The 18,970-nt window shown below is 44.3% G+C and overlaps 1 protein-coding gene across 13 annotated transcripts in view; it reads left to right on the plus strand.

Moving 5' to 3' along the window:
• Positions 1-18,970, plus strand: part of LOC118388824 (pleckstrin homology domain-containing family A member 6-like) — a 179,590-nt gene that overhangs the window by 80,627 nt on the left and 79,993 nt on the right. For 5 of the 13 annotated variants that reach the window (XM_052527135.1, XM_052527137.1, XM_052527136.1 and 2 more), the window contains 2 exons: positions 37-129; positions 17,236-17,319. Coding sequence is in view for 7 of the 13 variants with exons in the window: in XM_052527129.1 (XP_052383089.1) it covers positions 13,525-13,556; positions 17,236-17,319 (116 nt within the window). In the remaining 6 variants the exon portion in view is untranslated. Of the gene's footprint in view, positions 1-36; positions 130-13,255; positions 13,557-17,235; positions 17,320-18,970 lie in introns of those variants that run through there. The other 8 variants (XM_052527129.1, XM_052527143.1, XM_052527132.1 and 5 more) reach the window with 6 other exon arrangements.

Consider the following 18,970-nt stretch of genomic DNA (forward strand, 5'->3'; position numbering starts at 1 on the left):
TCTCTCTCTCTCTCTCTCTCTCTCTCTCTCCTGCAGTTGAATGGTGGCTTAGTGTGGGACTGCCCAATTCTGGTTCTGGTTTTCATCCTCTCCTTCTAATCAGGGACTGATTCAGACCTGGTACACAAGGTGAGTGCAATGCATCTTTTCTTCTTCAATTGAACCATTATTTAACTAGGCAAGTCAGTTTAAGAACAAATTCTTATTTATAATGACGGCCTACCCCGGCCAAATCCGGGTGACGCTGGGCCGATTGTGCACCACCCTATGTGGAATTAACTACCGAGTAGTAACAAAAACCTGAAGTGTTTGTGGTTCAGTCAGCTCCGTGTATCTAATTAAGTAATTGGAGGCCTTGAAGAATATGAGAGGAAATCAGGAAGCCTTTTCCTGCTGGACTGTACTCTCTTCTTTCTTTCACAACCAACCTAATAGGGTATTTTTCATATATGTGTGTGCGCGTGCTGGTGGACTTTTATGTTTTGTGGAATATTTCCATAGAGGACCCAGTGTTGTGTCCCACTAGTTTGCCTACATCCCCTCAGGTTCACCACAGCAGTGACGTGATCACACCCTGCATAAAGTGATGATAACTAACACTTCCAGGCAGGCCTACATCACATTACTATTCATTTATGTCCGTATTTACATATCTACACAAAGCCTGCAGTGACTCTTTCTGGGTTACAATTCAGATAAAATTACCATAACAGTCAGATAACATTACAATACAAAACGGTCTGTTCGGGTCACTGTTGCATCATCCCTGCAAAAAGGAAATACTGTCGTTATTCCTTCATGTAATGCCCAGCATATTATCCGGTTTCAGCAGGGAAAGGGAAAGGCAGAGTTTTTTTGTGTGGAGCTGAGATTTACAGATTTGTACACAGAGATTGCGGTCGTGTCCATGTGGTAATGGATCTAGTCTTATCTCTGGGTAATGTACTGTATGTTGTTCGAGAACGGACGGACAAATTGATTTTTGCTGCTTCCCTCAAAATTGTATTTGTTTGAATCTTATGCTAGTTACAATGTTTCAATATTGGTCTTTGCCAGGTTCTGGGTAATAACATCCATTGGGCACTCATTACTAAACTTCGTCCTCCTCCGGTCCTCTTCTCTTCTGGTCTCTGGGCCTTCCTGTGTGATGTGGTTATGGGCCGTGGCAATATTAGGAAGGCAGAGTAGCTGTTACATCACTCTGCGACAGAGTTTTTACTGGAAATCTTTGTTTACTGAAATGTTTATACGATTCATCATTTGCCTACCGTATCATTAGCACCAGAGCACACAACTCGTCGTTATGTTGTAGGAGTGAGAACGGAGTTATGCAGTTTCAGGGCTTACATGTTTGATAGTCAGAAGGCTAGCTCTGCTCAGTTGTTATCAGAGGCTCACTGGCAGATAGAGAGTCTAATGAAGGAGTTTGAGGTTTGGGAACCCGACCGGGTCGCTGCGCCCCTGTGCTGAACGTTTGCCAGCTTAACTACCTGCCAACAAGTGGGAGCGATCACAAGACTGCGAACTCAACCGCATGTCCAAACTCTCCCCTCTGGTTCCCTATCAGAGAGCTAGTCTGCCAAGTGACCCGACACTGTATTACAACAGACAGCTCTGCTTGACTTAAAATAGGTCTTTATAAAAGAGTATTGCAGTAGTAGTGAAATAACCCTATGTTAGTTATTGGAACGGGCTTGTAGGTACATGCGTTGATCCTGCACTTAGGCCTACTTCTTTTGTTGTACACGTTTTAGTGTTAACTTGGATTAAAGTAATTAGCATCGGTAAGGACTATGAAACGACCTGTACTTACATACAGGTACCTGGTACAATATGATTAAACCGGTTGTTGCCTATGTAACAGTATAATTTTAAACCGTCCCCTCGCGCGAACCAGGGACCTTCTGCACACATCAACAACAGTCATCCACGAAGCATCGATGCCCATGGCTCCACAAGAGCCGCGGCTCTTGCAGAGCAAGGGGAACTACTACTTCAAGGTCTCAGAGCAAGTGACGTAACCGATTGAAACGCTATTTAGCGCACACCGCTAACTAAGCTAGCCGTTTCACATCCGTTACACTCACCCCCCTTTTGACCTTCCTCCTTTTTCCGCAGCAACCAGTAATCCGGGTCAACAGCATCAATGTAACAGTATAATTTTAAACCGTCCCCTCGCCCATACCCGGGCGCGAACCAGGGACCTTCTGCACACAACGACAACAGTCACCCTCGAAGCATCGTTACCCATCGCTCCACAAAAGCCGCGGCTCTTGCAGAGCAAGGGGGAACTACTACTTCAAGGTCTCAGAGCAAGTGACGTAACCGATTGAAACGCTATTTAGCGCACACCGCTAACTAAGCTAGCCGTTTCACATCCGTTACACCTACAGTACGTGAGGTGAAAGCGTGTCCATTGAGGCTTACACACAGTGACGTGTTTTTGAATAGATTGCACATGAGTACGGTGAAAGACAAGAGGCTGATGCTCATCAGAAACTCCAAATGAGCAATTTGACATTTCTGATGAGGAATTCTAAATTCTTAATGAGCAATTCCAAATTCTAAATGAGGATTTCCAAATGACCAGACCCATTACCTGTTCCTCTAGCTACACTTTGTATCCAGATGCACCCACCCAGCTCTGACATTCTAATCTGAGGTGCAGTGTGTCTGTAGCTTCTCTACTTCTGTCCACATCTCCGTAGGTTTCGACAAGGATTACGATACCCAAAGACCATTCTCCTGCTGTATATAAAATGGAGTGATCAAAAATGCATGGAGAAAATCTCTTATAGGCCATTAACTATTCATGAGACTGAATATTCATCAATTCACACTGAGCGAGGAGACATTATTCAAGAAAGCCATTTGACAACATAAAGCATTAATGCTCATATGAACAATTCAATAAGGACATTGAAGATGAATAGAAAATAAGGGGGAAGCCTTCGTCTCTTTCTTTCTCACACACAAAGAAAATGTGAGATATTTCTGGGTACAACTTAGCATCGACTTGCTTGTAAACTGAATAACTGAAACACAATTATCTATATGAAGAACTGGATAGCAGTAAGAGGAATTATTGCATTTTGAGTTAGAAAGCCAATCCGCCCACACACACACACACACAAATGCTGACTCAAAATGTACTCTAGGCCGACTGTATACACTCTCTCTCCTCACCCACTCGCTCCTTGTGTTTGTCTCTGAGTGATAATAGAACACTTCCTCCTCCTAAGGCTGCTGTTAACACACTGACCCTCTGGCTGGCCCTGATACTGCTCCCTGAGTACTCATGGTAGAGATGGTAGAGAAAATGCATCCATACAGTGTCCACGCAGTGATTTTTGTGGCGCTCTTGTTTTCTTCCCAGAAATAATTGACGTTATTTAACTAGCTCTTAAGGTACGGGATTATCCTCTACGTTCGACCACTGTACATGATAAAAGAACAACTGACACGGGTACCCTGCTACACCCACCCAGCATTGCTACTATATCCTTTGGGTTTTCGCCAGACATATCGTTTTGCGTTCAGGCCAAAAAGTTCAATTATGGTCTCATCTGTCCACAGTACCGTTTGCCACTTGGCCTCGGAATCTATAATGTGCTTTTTGGCAAAGCTCAAACGAGACTTGATGTGGCTTTTTTTGAGGAGTGTTTTTTTTCTCTCGCCAGCCTCCCATAGAAGCCAGATTTGTGGAGCGTTAGTGATATTGTGGTCACATCCACACACTGACCAGTCTTTGCCATAAAGGCCTGAAGCTCCTTCAAAGTCGCCATTGGCTTCTTGGTAGCCTCTCTGATCAGTCTCCTCCTTGTCCGGCCATCCAGTTTGGAGGGACGGCCTGATCTATGCAGTGTCTGGGTGGTGCCATACTCCCTTCTACTTCTTAATAATGGTATTAACTGTGCTCCAAGGGACAAAGCCTTTGAAATCTTTTGATATCCATCCTCTGACTTGGGCCTTTCCACAACTTTATCTCGTACATCTTTTGAAAGTACTTTTCCGCTCATAGTGGATTCTTTGCTTTGAATTGCACTACTAAGCAGTGGAGTCCTCTATCAACAACTGCTTTTATTCTGAACTAATCAAAGTCAATACAATTGATCACAGATGGAAGCCAATTAGCTTGATTTGTGATCTGGAAGGTGGTCGGTTATACCTCAGCAAGTTTGCAATTGCAATTCTAAGGGGTGGGTGTTCACTTCTCCAAATAGGGTATTTTACTGTTTCAATTTTCACTTTTTCATTGGATATTGTGGGTTACTGTGTGTGTACATAAAGCCAGAAAATGTGTTTCCATCTCAGGCTGTAAGGCAACAAAAGGGTGAACATTTTGAAAGGGGGTGGTGTCTTTCTATACCCACTGTATATGGAAAAATATATGTAATTGAAATAAGAGTATAACATATACAGTATCTCAGCCTGGCTTTCTGCATCAATCCCCAATACATCTCGTGTTTCATCTGTGTCGTCACACACACGCCCACACGCACACACACACATTATTAAATACAACCTAGGCAAAGCAGACCGATACATCAGCAACCCAGTCACTTCACTATCTCAGGTTGAGTGTGTGTAATACATACTATCAGACTTCCTGGTAGTAGAACACCTTCATTCGATCAGATTACACATGTACAAGCCTCTGCTACCATAGGGAAAAACTGCCATTAGGAACGGATGGTGGACATGAAAAAGGAAATGTCTCACACGGCAAATGATGACATTCACTTCACGAAAAGGCACATTTATGGATCGAACACTCCAGTGCAAAAGTCCGAAAATGTACCGTATCTGGAAATTTGCGAGCACGTGTCCAGCAGTGTTTGGCCCTGCACTCGTCCCGTAAATCTCTAGCGAAGAACCACTTTTGTGCACAGGCGTGTATATGCCCTGAAATGGTTCAGTAGACCACCAGAAACGACCGCACAAGTCTACCCACTTACTAGGATACGTCTTGAAATTCCAGTGCACGCCTTTGACACTTACATTTTAGACATTTAGAAGTTGCTCTTATGCAATTACACCTCTGTCCATGTCTGCCCACATCTCTCCCATAAATGGCATGTCTGTGCACTTGCTCAAGGTTGTGCAAGCTCCGCCCCCACTGAATGCTAATGCTAGTCATTGCTAGCTTGCCTTAGTGGCTGGTATGTTAAAAACATAAATATGAAAATTAATGAATGAATAACATCGAATTAGGAATTCATGAATTAATAAATGACTTTTATTTGTTGGTATTATTATCAATATCACACGAGTTCCTACACTTTTTCAGAAATAACATTCAAGCACCACTATCACAGTTTTTCCAGCACCCCACAACACACCTATACTAAAATAACTCTTAGTTCCTTGAAAGAAAACACACCAATACACTTCGTTAGAACAGGAAAAACCAGGTAATTGCATCTGCATTTAGGCTAAGCAGGGCCTGAAACTAAACTAAATCCCATGGAGCCCTGGGCCAAGCTGGATGACTACTGCCTGTAAGGACCGACGCCCGGGATGAGAAGCAGGTACGGGGTGTCAAACATTTAATCAGGAACAGACATAAAACAGCGTCAGCACACGGGTAAACAAGGACATATGACAATCGATGCAGAAGCAGGGAACAGAGCGTGGAACCAGACAGGATATAGGGAAGGCAATGACAGATGTGATTGAATCCCGGTGAGTCCAATAATCGTTGATTACGTGTGACGGTGGGAAGGCAGGTGTGCGTAATGATGATGGCAGGAGTGCGCACTGCTGGGGGAGCCTGGCGCCCTCGAGCGTCAGGGGGGGAGAGCGGGAGCAGGTGTGACACTGCCAGTAATCTGCTCAAATCCTCTCATATGGAGGAATATGAACGAGCCTGTCAAAGATCAACAAAAGTGTTTTCTAAAGAATCAAGCACAGTACTAACAGGAGTCATCCAGCTTGGTCCAGGGTGAGCCTCCATTGTGTTCAGAGTTGAGAGGTCTGTGGAATATAGGTCGCCTTGATGAAAACCCAGAAATGATCTGTGTGGTATGGCTTGCCAAGTTGCTCTGGTCCCTCTCCAAGCAGCTCTGTTGTTCTTGACGAAGGGAAGTGAGCACCTCATTACAGAAGTTGGGGGACTTGATGAACCTCACTGGTTTGTTGTTTTGCAGGCCATCCACCTAATCGCTCATCAGGTCCATATTAACTCCTCTCCAAATGTTTCTCTCGTCCTCTGCAAGCACTGTTGACCGTGCAACCAGAACCAATAGAATACAGTAAACCAATGCATCAGTCTCAAGTCCCACCAAACCCAGATTGATAGTAAAGCAGAATTGACCTTTATCACTTGCCTTGATTTTAGTCCCCCCGAACAGTGTTTTATATCTTGTGAAATTACTGAGATTATTGGTATTATTGTGAGAGAACTTTTTTAAAAATTCTCTCCACCTGGTTTAAAGGGGCTCTGCATGTCTTTGGCTACATGCACTCGCTGTATCACCCACAAACACCTACCCAAAGGTCATTCTAATCAAACAAGCTACAAGTTGTGTATTTAATACTGTCAGTTCACAGAGCTACAGGCAAGTGGACTATTGTAGGAAGCATCATTTTAGCCAAAATGTGTACCAAGCTCACGACTACTGTTATTTTGAGTAAAACAGTCAGTTCAGTTCTGATACAGAGGCAATTAGTGTTCCAACAAAGTACCATAATTCTGATTTAAGGAACTATGGGGGATAAAGCAGCAACTCTTGATCAGGTGGGTGGAATTTAACATTTGTTTCCATTGTACTCTCCTAAACTCAAATATATAACTTGAAACATGTAATAGGACCATGTACGAACTTTGTATTCCCAACGGCCAGGAGTAATACAGGAGTAAACCCAATTACATAAAAACATATCTAGAAGAATCTACATTACTAGCTAATTGCCTTTGCAAAACATGTATGTTGTACTAGGTGAGTATGTATGAAGCATCAGGATTTGAACAGGGTTAGTTACCTAGCTACTGTTAGCTAGTTTATCACTGAAGATGGTGGTGTGCAAAAGCCCTAAATATACACCCATACATTACATGTGCAACAGTACAAACAAATTATAGAAGAGGTCTGTGTATGAAATGTAACAAAAACCCATGAACAGCTAGCCAACTACAACATAAATTGAAAGTGGCTAGCTAGTAGGGAGAAATGGTAGGCTAACTTTAGCGGTTAGCAATTAGCATGCAACTGTTAGATACAAATTTCATAAAAAGTACATCTAAAATACATCAATCAAATTCAATCGAATGTATTTATAAAACGCTTCATACATCAGCTGATGTCACAAAGTGCTGTACAGAAACCCAGCCTAAACCCCCAAACGGCAAGCAATGCAGGTGTAGAAGCACAGTGGCTAGAAAAAACTCCCTAGATAGGCTGGAACCTAGGCCATTCCTCTTCTGGCTGTGCCGGGTGGAGATTATAACAGAACATGGCCAAGATGTTCAAATGTTCATAGATGACCAGCAAGGTCAAATAATAATAATCACAGTGGTTGTAGAGGGTGCAACAGGTCAGCACCGCAGGCAGAACAGTTGAAACTGGAGCAGCAGCACAACCAGGTGGACTCGGGACAGCAAGGAGTCACCAGGCCAGGTAGTCCTGAGACATGGTCCTATGGCTCAGGTCATCCAAGAGAGAGAGAAAAAAAAGAGAGAGAGAGAAATTCACACAGGACACCGGATAAGACTGGAGAAATACTCCAGATATAACAGACTGACCCTACCCCCCCTAGCCCCCTGACACTAATGTCCGCAAAATGATGGATATTAAAATGTAGGAACATACAAGTGTCTTATATCAGCTAAAAGCTTAAATTCTTGTTAATCTAACTGCACTGTCCAATTTACAAGACGTTACACCGACAGCATGCCATGCGATTGTTTGAGGACGGCGCCCCACATCAAAATATTTTTTCACCAGCACAGGTTCCATAAATTCACAAATAGCGATGAAATATTCACTTACTTTTTGAAAATCTTCCTCTGATTTGTCATCCAAAGGGTCCCAGCTACAACATGAAGTGTCATTTTGTAGGATAAATCCTTCAATTTGAGTAATCCACTCGTTCAACAGGCAGAGAAAGGATTCCAAAAAGCTACCGCTAAACTTTGTTAAAACATGTCAAAATACATTTCTATTTAATCTTCAGGTACCCTAAAATGTAATTAAACTATAATATTTCATACAGAAAAAAAACAATATTAGCAGGTGTGAGTCCTCTTCGTCGCGCTCGCAGACTGATTTCCAAGTCTGTATCCCAGTACTAAAACTCCTAATTCTTCCTCATTTTGGGAAGAAACAAGCCATAAAACCTTGAACAAAGACAAATGAAATCCAGTGGAAGCCATAGGAATTGCATACTAGGAGCTGGATTGTAAGTTCTCTATACCTTCTAATGGGCTCTCAAAAAGCAACAGGCAGTTTACTTTGGGCACGTCAGTCAGACTGGAAGTGGAGAAAATATGAGCCTTACTATTGCAGCATAAATATTGGAGGCTGAGGCACTGTGGCCACATCCGACAATACCCCCGGACAGGGCCAAACAGGCAGGATATAACCCCACACCACGAGAGGGATATCTTCAACCACCAACTTACTATACTGAGACAAGGCCGAGTATAGCCCACGAAGATCTCCCCCACGGCACGAACCCAAGGGGGGGCGCCAACCCGAATAGGAAAATCACGTCAGTGACTCAACCTACTTAAGTGGCGCACCCCTCCTAGGGACGGCATGGAAGAGCACCAGTAAGTCAGTGACTCAGCCCCTGTAATAGGGTTTGAGGCAGAGAATCCTAGTGGAGAATCATTAGTGTTGTTTATATGTACAAAAGTTTATAACAGAAATAAAATAATCTGAGATGCCATCTTGTTCTCATTAACTTACATACAAAGTGTGTGAGCGAGCTTAGCTTGGCTACACTCATATGAATGACAAAATCTCACTGGTTTTTCACTAAGTCAAAACACTTCAATTAAACATCAAAATTAATTTAGATAAACATGTCATCTCTAGACTTTGAAAAGAAACCAAACGTTTAAATGCCACAAACCTGAAAACAGGATAAATAAGAAGACACAGAGAGTTGTCTTCTTTTCACTGGGCTTCTCTTCCAACAGTTGAGGTAGAGGCACGCGCCTGTGAGATTTGAAAATGTACGTGATGTGCACAGTCCGGATTATTTGAGGTAGGTATGTGCATATAACTAGAACGAAATAAACAGTAGCAGCAGCTTATGTGATGAGTCCAAAAAGTTAGTGCAAAAAGGGTCATTGCAGATAGTCTATGTAGCTATTTGGTTAACTATTTATTTAACTATTTAGCAGTCTTATAGTTTGGGGTAGAAGCTGTTCAGGGTCCTGTTGGTTCCAGACTTGGTGCATCGGTACCGCTTGCCATGCAGTAGCAGAGAGAACAATCTATGACTTGGGTGGCTGAAGTCTGCCCGTTTTTAGGGCTTTCCTCTGACACCGCCTGGTATAGAGGGCCGACATGGCAGGGGGCTTGGTCCCAGTTATGTAATGGACTATGCTCTACCCTCTGCAGCGCCTTGCGATCGGATGCCATGCAGTGTCCATACCAAGCGGTGATGCAGCCATTCAAAATGCTCTCAATGGTGCCGCTGTAGAACTTTGAAGCTTGAAGTTCTCGACCTGCTCCACTTATAGCCCCATCGATGTGAATGAAAGCGTGCTCGGCCCTCCATTTCCTGTAGTAGTCCATGATCAGTTCATCTTGCTGATGTTGAGGGAGACAAAGGACCTGATCGTATTACAGTTGAATTGTTTAAGCACAATTTTGAAAACAACTCTACACCAAAGTAGCACAACGCCTCAGATAATTTGCAATATGGAACACTTGTCAAAACTATACACGACTTCATAAAAATTATATTTTGTTACCATACGAAACACACACATTTCATATGACTTCAATATTTTTGAACCAGTTACACGGCTGTTGCCAACCTAAAACACTTCTAGCAAGTCTAATTGTCAGTGATTAGAGTATTGTAAATGAAGTACACAGAGAAAGTGCAACTATACAAACACTACACAAGACCAATGCTGCAGACTGAGGAACATATCATTTAAACATGTCCCAGTTTCCATGCTACTACAGTAGTGTGCATAACACTGTTAGCTCAGCAAACAGACAAACGTAAAATACTGTATCCAGTATAGGTTACAATTACAATAAATAACAACAACAAACATAAAAATAATCTGAAAAAAACTGACAACATTGTACAGAAAATACTACAGTAAACATACTATACATTATCTCTTCGCCTAGCAAGAATTATCGTCATTAGCAAGACAACGTGGGAAGAACCGTCTTGAATGTCGAATCCATCCTTGCACGGCTGCGGCGTCGACTTGGTCACAGGAGTCCTCCATGGCCTGAATGAGGGGTACCTGAGTCTGGGTCTGGAGATCGTAAACCTTCCACCGCCATGCAGAGAAAAACTCTTCGATAGGGTTTAGAAACGGAGAGTATGGTGGAAGGTATAGTACTGTCAACTGTGGATGGTGTTGAAACCAGTTCTGGACCAAAGCAGAGCGGTGGAATGACACATTGTCCCAGATGACCGTGTATTGCATCTGGTGCATTTCATTACCTGCTGTGACGATGTGGTGCAATCGGTCCAAAAATGTGAGAATGTGAGGTGTGTTGTAAGGGCCCATTTTGGCATGGAGGACAACCCAATGCTATGAAATGGCAGCACAAAGTGTGATGTTACCCCCACGTTGCCCTGGGACATTGATTATAGCCCTGTGGCCAATGATATTTCTGCCTCTCCTTTTTGCTTTTGTGAGGTTGAACACTGCCTCGTCAATATATATGAATTCGTGCAGGATTTCCTCAGCATCCATCTGCAAAACTCCCTGAAATACAGTGAAAGACAATATTGTGTAGTTCAGGATAGGTCTAGTATACAGTCAATGTAAAAAAGGCATGTGTGCAGTATGCAACATCACAGTGCTAAAGTGAACAATTTACAAACCTCCACATACTCATGTCGCAGCCGTTTGACCCTCTGAATTCCGCTCAAAAGGCACTAGATAAAGTTGTTTCATTTGACCCTGATGTCTTTTCAGGATGCGTGCCAGTGTTGACAGAGACCTGATGGACATTATTGAAAATGGCATCGTCACCGATAATGTTGGCTTGTTGTTCTGAGCCGGATAGCATTATTGGCCAAAACCATGTTTATTATCTCTCTCTTGTTCTTGCGTGAATATGGGCCCCCTTCCTCCTTGTCGTTCCCGACCCTCAATCCTATGTAGAGAATAATACATGTAACTTACTGTAACTGTAGACAGATCTACCGGTTTTCTTGTCGAAAAGTCCTTATGACAGATGCCACTGTATATCTGCTAAGATTTGACTGAACTCTCAGTCCAGCCTCCCTCAGCGTCAATCCGTGGTTCACAACACGGTCCACTAGTGCTGCACGAATGTCATTTGATAAGTTTGGTCCTCTTCTTCTTTGTGCACGTCCTCCTCCTGCTTCAGGTCTTTCTCGACCTCTGGCTTGACCTCTGCCTCTTCCTCCTTCTCCGCCTCTGTGTACTCCTCCTCTCACCCTCACTCTTCTTCTGACTCCTTCCATTTTGGTTGAAGGCAGGTGAACCTACCTGCTGCAATTTTATAGTCAAACCTGATTGGTGTGTCTACAATTTAGCAATCATGTGTTTGTGCACCTGATGGCTGTGTTTAACAGATTGGCTCATGGGTGTGGTAATTTGACAGTCAGTGCTTTGGAATTGAAAGGAAGTGTCACGAATATTACCGAAGGTGGCTCCCCTTCTTGTTCGGGTGGCGCTCGCCGGTCGTCGTCGCCGGTCTACTAGCTGCCACCGATCCTTTGTTCTGTGTTCGTTTGGTTTTGTCTAATTGGTTTCACCTGTTCATTGTTAGGTTGTTAGGGTGGGGTTATTTAAGTTTGTTCAGCCCGCTTCTGTTTGTGTGGGCTTGTTCTTCTGTATTTGTGAGAGGTGTTAGTGGTTTTGTTGGGTTTTCTCGCTGTCCTAGTATTTCACATAAGGGTACTGTTTTGTTTTATAGTTACACCTGTGTTGGGTATACTATTTTGTTCCTGTGATTTTTTTTTGGACATTAAATTGCATTTTTCCCCGCATCCTTTGCTCTCTGCGCCTGACTCCACACCCATTCACTCTTTGAGCGTTACAGGAAGTGACATCATGATATACTTCTGTGTCTGATGTATACAAGCGTGTTTAGTGTTTTGCAAATCACTGTGTGTAATGTTTTGCAAACAGTGTGAAGCTGACAATGTGCTTACAGTTGTGCAAATCTAGCCTTGTGTTTTGCTCCTTGAGTGTAAGGTTTTGCTAATTGTGGGAAAAGTTCCGTTTTAGTGTGTAAGCAATCATAAAAAAACTGTAATGCATAATTGGGAAGTTACTATCCCAGAAATTCCCTTATCACGCAAGTGTTCCGGGATGCACAAAAGTCTACAGCAGTCTGCACATTCACATTGGGAAATTCCCACCCATGACCGTGCATCTTCATTTCATAGGAATAGGCCAGATCTGATTTCACACAGAAACGCTGCTTTTCATGAAATGATTGTGAACTTTTAATATGGCCGCCCCTCCCAGGGCCCTTGGCTCTGTTCTTTAATGCTTAGCTTGTCTCTTTGTGAAATATGGATCTAATTATGACACTATGAGTGACAGAGAAGCTAAGTCTCTCTATTAGGGGGAGGGACGGAGAGGAGTGGCGGAGAGGGGGATAAGGGAGAAGAGGAGAGGGTGGGGAAGGGAGGGAGTGGCACTGATGTGCTGGCTGTTATACCTGAATGGCCATACGTCCTTTGTTTATCCTCCACTCACTACCCCTCCAGTCGCTGTGTCCCCCTCCGCTGTTCCCTGTGGAACAATGCGAACGACTCTCCCTGCCAGACCTACACCAAAGCTGGGGATCATTCAGACCTCAATCTGGGGCCCGGCAGGACGCCACATGGGTCTCTGTCATACCGTCTCCCCACTGGGAGAAAACAATAGCGAGGGAGAAGGATGGAAAGATAAAGAGAGAGTGAGGGAGAGAGAGAATGAGAGCGAGATAGACAGCCAGATCCTGGGACTGAATAAGCTGAGCCTTGCAGTTCTGTTAGACAAGGGGAGCATGAGAGAGAGAGAGAGAGAGCAAGAGAGAGAGGAGGGGAGATGCAATGGCCAGTGATAGAGAGTGGGTGAGTGTGTGAGAGAGAGAGAGAGAGAGAGAGAGAGAGAGAGAGAGAGAGAGGCTCGTTACAGCATGCGTTCTCAAGGAGAGAAAGGAGGACAGCAATTACTATATCCAACACCCCTACAGCGACAGCAATAAAGCGGCTTTCTCCTGGCAGTGTGTTAGCTAGCCAGCTGCTCCCCTCTCTTTCACTCTCTCTTTCTACCTCTCTCCATCACTCTTTCTATCCCTCTCTCCCTCTCTGTCTGTCTCATCTGTTATATGATTGATCCGGTGAAGGATGCTGAAGTTCCGCGCGGACCGGAGGGTGAGGTAGGTAGGGGGACAGCGGAGTAGCCGAGTCTGGGGGAGGTGGACTGTGCTGTGTCAGGCTGGCAGTGTGTTGGGGGGAGAGAGAACCAGAAGCTGGAGGTCAGAGAGGACTGCAATGCAGTGCTGCTGGAGAGAAAGAACAGGGAATCTATTTTATGGCTTTTATTTGGCAGTTGTGTGAGTTAGCGACTGATACAGTGATAGGATATGTGTATAGGATTGTGTGTGTGTGTGTGTGTGTGTGTGTGTGTGTGTGTGTGTGTGTGTGTGTGTGTGTGTGTGTGTGTGTGTGTGTGTGTGTGTGTGTGTGTGTGTGTGTGTGTGTGTGTGTGTGTGCGTGTGTGTGCGTGTGCGTGTGTAGGGATGTGTGTGTGTCTAGCTGTGTGTGTGTATGTGTGTGTGTGTGTGTGTGTGTGTGTGTTGGGGCTATGGCTTGACTTTCATGCTAGTGTGAGTAGCCTAGCAGTCATGGCTAAACATTGCTACCATATGTTTACCCTATATAACGTGAGGGCAGTGATTGGAACTGGTCCATTGTTTTTCAAGTAATTTTGTCGCCCAGTTTGTGGTCATATTTAGGACACTGATGTTACCATATGCTGTTTAGCTATTTGTTTTTCCATAAGCAGAAGCAGGCAGCGATGTGGTCTCTCTCTATATAGGTTTGTAGGTTACGCATGAACAGGCATGCTCAGTCGCCGGACCCTCTGAGACCAAGTCACACATACACGCACACACACTTTTGGACCCCAGGAAGAGTATTGGAAGACTACATAAAAACACACACACACACACACACACACACACACACACACACACACACACACACACACACACACACACACACACACACACACACACACACACACACACACACACACACACACACACACACACACAGGTCAGCAGCAGCTGTCCCAGTGCCCAGGCAGGCTGTAGGTGGTTTGTCAGTGGTTTGTCGGAGGTTTGTTATGGTTAGCTGCACACAGGCAGAGGGGTGTGTGTTTTGTCCCTTTGGTGTCAGGAGGTGCATGCCTTCTGCCTGACTGTGCTCTTGGCTGGCCACCATCATCCTCTCTACCTATCACTGCGTGTGTGAGTTTGTTTGTGTATGTGTGTGTGTCAAGTGTGTGTGTGCACACGTGTGAGTGCCCAGTGTGTGTCCAGTGTGTGTGTGTCTGTGTGTGCAAATGAGTATGGTTGTGTGTGTGTGTGTGTGTGTGTGTGTGTGTGTGTGTGTGTGTGTGTGTGTGTGTGTGTGTGTGTGTGTGTGTGTGTGTGAGAAGGAGGATACACAGACTCTCTGCATGGCAGAGTCTGGGCCAGATGCCACACACATATTATCATCCAGTAGTGCGTAGAGCCAGAGCTAGAGAGAGAGACAGGCTGTGGGGGTGGAGGTGTTCGGCCCTGCCTTACATAGAGCGTTGTTCTTCAACCCTGGTTCTGGAGACCCCCGGGGTGGTCAGGCTTTAGTTTCAACCCAGCACCAAAACATCTGATTCAACTAATAAACTAATCATCAAGTCGCTGACTAGCTGAATCAGATGCTTTCAGTGCTGGAACAAAAGCTTGCACAAGCTCTGGCTCTAGGAACAGTGCCTTAGTGTAGTGTACGGCAAAAGACTACCATACAGTATGCTGTCTGTCCTCGTTAAAGGGTCAAGGCCCTATCTAGTGATTTCTAAAACCTTAAACTTGGACCTACTATCTACAACCTAAAATGGTTCTTTGGCAGTCCCCATAGGAGGACCCTTTGGAGAATCCTTTGTGGTTCCAGGTAGAACCTGTTTGGGGTCCATGTAAAACCCTTTCCACAGAGGGTCCTACATGGAACACAGTTCTACTTGGAACCAAAAAGGGTTCTCCTACTGGGACAGCCGAAGAACCCTTTTGGAACCCTTTTTTTAAGAGTCTAGGTGGATCCATGGGGCTATGCCATGGACCATCATTGATCCTCACAGTCTTCCTATGTCCTTACTCTGTGTCTTTGGCCTACAATATGTGTCCTCTTAGGCTGTAAAACTACTAGGCTGGCTTCCCTAAGCCTTGGATGTGTAAAGAGAGAAGCTTTCAGATCATGGACTAGTACAACACTCTTTGAAAAAATGGTGCAATCTAGAACCAAATAGGGTTCTTCAGCTGTCCTCATAGGAGAACTCTTTGAAGGACCCTTTTTGGCTCCAGGTAGAACCCTTTTGGTTGCAGGTGTAACCCTTTTGGGTACCATGTAGAACCCTTTCCACAGAGGGTTCTACATGGAACCCAAAAGAGTTATATCTGGAACCAAAAGGGGTCATCCTATGAGGACAGCCGCAGAACCCTTTTGGAACCCTTTTCTCCCAAGAGTATAGTATATCTATAGGTAAGAAGGGTGTTTTCCTATAAACATCTTTCTGACTTCAGGCCTTTCCTCCTGTCCTAACAATCTTACCATCCCCTCCTTTGATAAGGCCCTCATGTCTGCAGTCTGTCTTTCAGACTAGCAGCAGGGGAATCCCACAGTCAGCTTTGAGCACACTCCTGTGTGTTTTGCAAATCCGCTTAAGAAACCGTCTCTGAGATCAAAGGTTATTCACTGTTATCTTTCACTATACAAAGCCCCGTCAGTTTAACTCCCGTAATTGTACATCTGTGTACAAGATGTGTGTGTGAGCAGGTATGTTTTGTCTGTATATGCCTGTATGATGTGAGTGTGCACAGGTATGCAATGTAAGAATCTTCATGACTATACACGACCGGGTGATTAGGGGTTTTCATGTGTTTGTGTCAGTGGTGGCTGGTGGGCAGAGATAAAATGAGAACAGGCTCATTGTAATGGCTGGGATGGAATAAATTAAATTGTGCAATAATTGTCATGAGTATCTTTCCATCCATTCCAGTCCCACCGTTACGATGAGCCTGTCCTCCTAAACCCACGCCCTCTAGCCTCCTCTGGTTTGTGTTAATGCCAGTGAACCAGGTTGTGTTTGCAATGAATCCAGTCTACAGTGGGATTGATGAGATGGAATATCGAATAGAGTCTAGTATAGCTCTGGTGAGGAGAAGAGGAGGCAGGGTACCACACTGCACCACTCCACCTATAAAACCACAGCTATTTACGACTGGTTAGATTACACTGTGCAGCAGAAACAGGAAAGACATGCACACACCAGCCCTTGCCTCGGCCCGCAGCGGGTGTAAAATCAATAGCAGGGAAGGGACACCGACACACAGATCACAGGAACACTTGTACATCCAGACAAACAGAGAAAGCCACACCACTCCAGACATGGACCCATTCCCTACATAGTCTGTCTAACTGAGTGCAGACATCATGTTTTAGCCTGCTGTCTGATGGACAGAGGAGCTGAGGGAGAACTCATGTTGTGGTGTTGTTTCTTGATCATCTCGATCGTCTTGACCATCGTGTTGAGGGAGGTGGCTGAATAGGACCCTGATTGACCACCATGTCACGTTGACCCCTCGCCACACACTGATTCTGGATCAGTGACTAATCACCTCTGTTGATAATGAAACTGTGCTGGTTGCTGAGGTGCTGTGTTGCTGCTGTGATGTCAGCGATCAACAGATCGGCCATCGATCAGCCGCGCTCGTGATGTCTGACAGCTAGACAGCATGGATCTCCACCGAAAATGGCTTTCTTTCTTTCTTTTTCTCCTCCTCTCCTCCTCTCCAGCCAAAATGACCCGAGCGGCCCAGCTGGACATCCAGTGATCCAGATCCAGCTGAAAGAGACCGGACCGATTCACACCTACATAACGTGAGTGCAACATTAATCTTACTTTAATACAACCGTACCCTAAGTAAACTTGGACCACTACATGATTGCCTGACGTGAGTACAAGCCAATTAAAATCTTATCATAAACTAATCTTAACCTTAAAGGGATAGTTTGAGATTTGGGCAACTCTGCTTACCCAGTCAGATGAACTCATGGATACCATTTTTATGTCTCTGCGTGTAGTTTGAAGGACATTGAAGGTTGTTTCTGGAGAGATTGCTAACTAGTGTTAGCGCAATGAATGGAAGTCTACGGGATCAGCTAGCATTAGGGAAATAAGAGTAGAAAATGTCGAAAAAAGGGCTAACTGTCCAAATCTCAAACTATTCCATTAAACCAACATAACCCTAATCAGACAATTACACAAATACTTGACAAGAGTACAATCCAAACTCAACCTTAATCCAACTTTACCCTAACCTAAACCGAACCGATACACACATACCAGAGTCCTGACGTGACTACCCCCCAATCGTAACCTTAATACAACCTTATTTAGTGTTGCTGTATTCAGAAGAATGAACAAAACATCCCTTTCACTCAGCTTTACAGTCGACCTGACACTATAGCCTGACACCAGACAAGAGAACACATCATTGTGTCATGCACACAGACAAATGGGCTGTGATATAGGAGAGGAGGAGACAGTGTGTGTGTGACTGAGGAAACACTCTTAGAACAAATGGTTCCAAAAGGGTTCTCCGGCTTTCCCCATAGAAGAACATTTTTTTGTTTCCAGGTAGAATCCTTTTTGGTTTAATCTGGAAACAAAAGGGTTCTTCAAAGGGTTCCCCTATTGAGATTGCCAAAGAACCCTTTTAGGTTCTAGATAGAACCTTTTGTAGAGAGATGGAATATAGTAGCAGGTTTTCACCAAGTCCCTTTGATCACACCTGTCACTATGAGGTTTGTCACACGGTCTCTACACGGGTATGCACAGTGGTAGAAAAAGTGCCCAAATGTCATACTTGAGTAAAAGTAAAGATATCTTATCAATAGACAATTACTCAAGTAAAAGTGAAAGTCACCCAGTAAAATACTACTTTGGTAAATGTCTAAATGTACTTGGTTTTAAATATACTTAAGTATCTCAAGTAAATGTAATTGCTAATGAACTCAGCAAAAAAAATGAAACGTCCTCTGCTTTAATTTTCAGCAAACTTAACGTGTGAATATTTGTATGAACATAACAAGATTCAACAACTGAGACAAACTGAACAAGTTCCACAGACGTGTGACGAACAAAAATGGAATAATGTGTCCCTGAAGAAAGGGGGGTCAAAGTCAAAAGTAACAGTCGGTATCTGGTGTGGTCTCTTCCTCATGGACTGCACCAGGTATGCCAGTTCTTGCTTTGAGATGTTACCCCCCTCTCTTTCACCAAAGCACCTGCAAGTTTCTGGACATTTCTGGAGGGAATGGCCCTAGCCCTCACCCTCTGATCCAACAGGTCCCAGATGTGCTCAATGGGATTGAGATCCGGGCTCTTCGCTGGCCATGGCAGAACACTGACATTCCTGTCTTGCAGGGAATCATGCACAGAATGAGAAGGATGGCTGGTGGCATTGTCATGCTGGAGGGTCATGTCAGGATGAGCCTGCAGGAAGGGTACCACATGAGGGAGGAGGAT

Source organism: Oncorhynchus keta, chromosome 10, assembly GCF_023373465.1.
Source record: "Oncorhynchus keta strain PuntledgeMale-10-30-2019 chromosome 10, Oket_V2, whole genome shotgun sequence".
Lineage (NCBI taxonomy): Eukaryota > Metazoa > Chordata > Actinopteri > Salmoniformes > Salmonidae > Oncorhynchus > Oncorhynchus keta.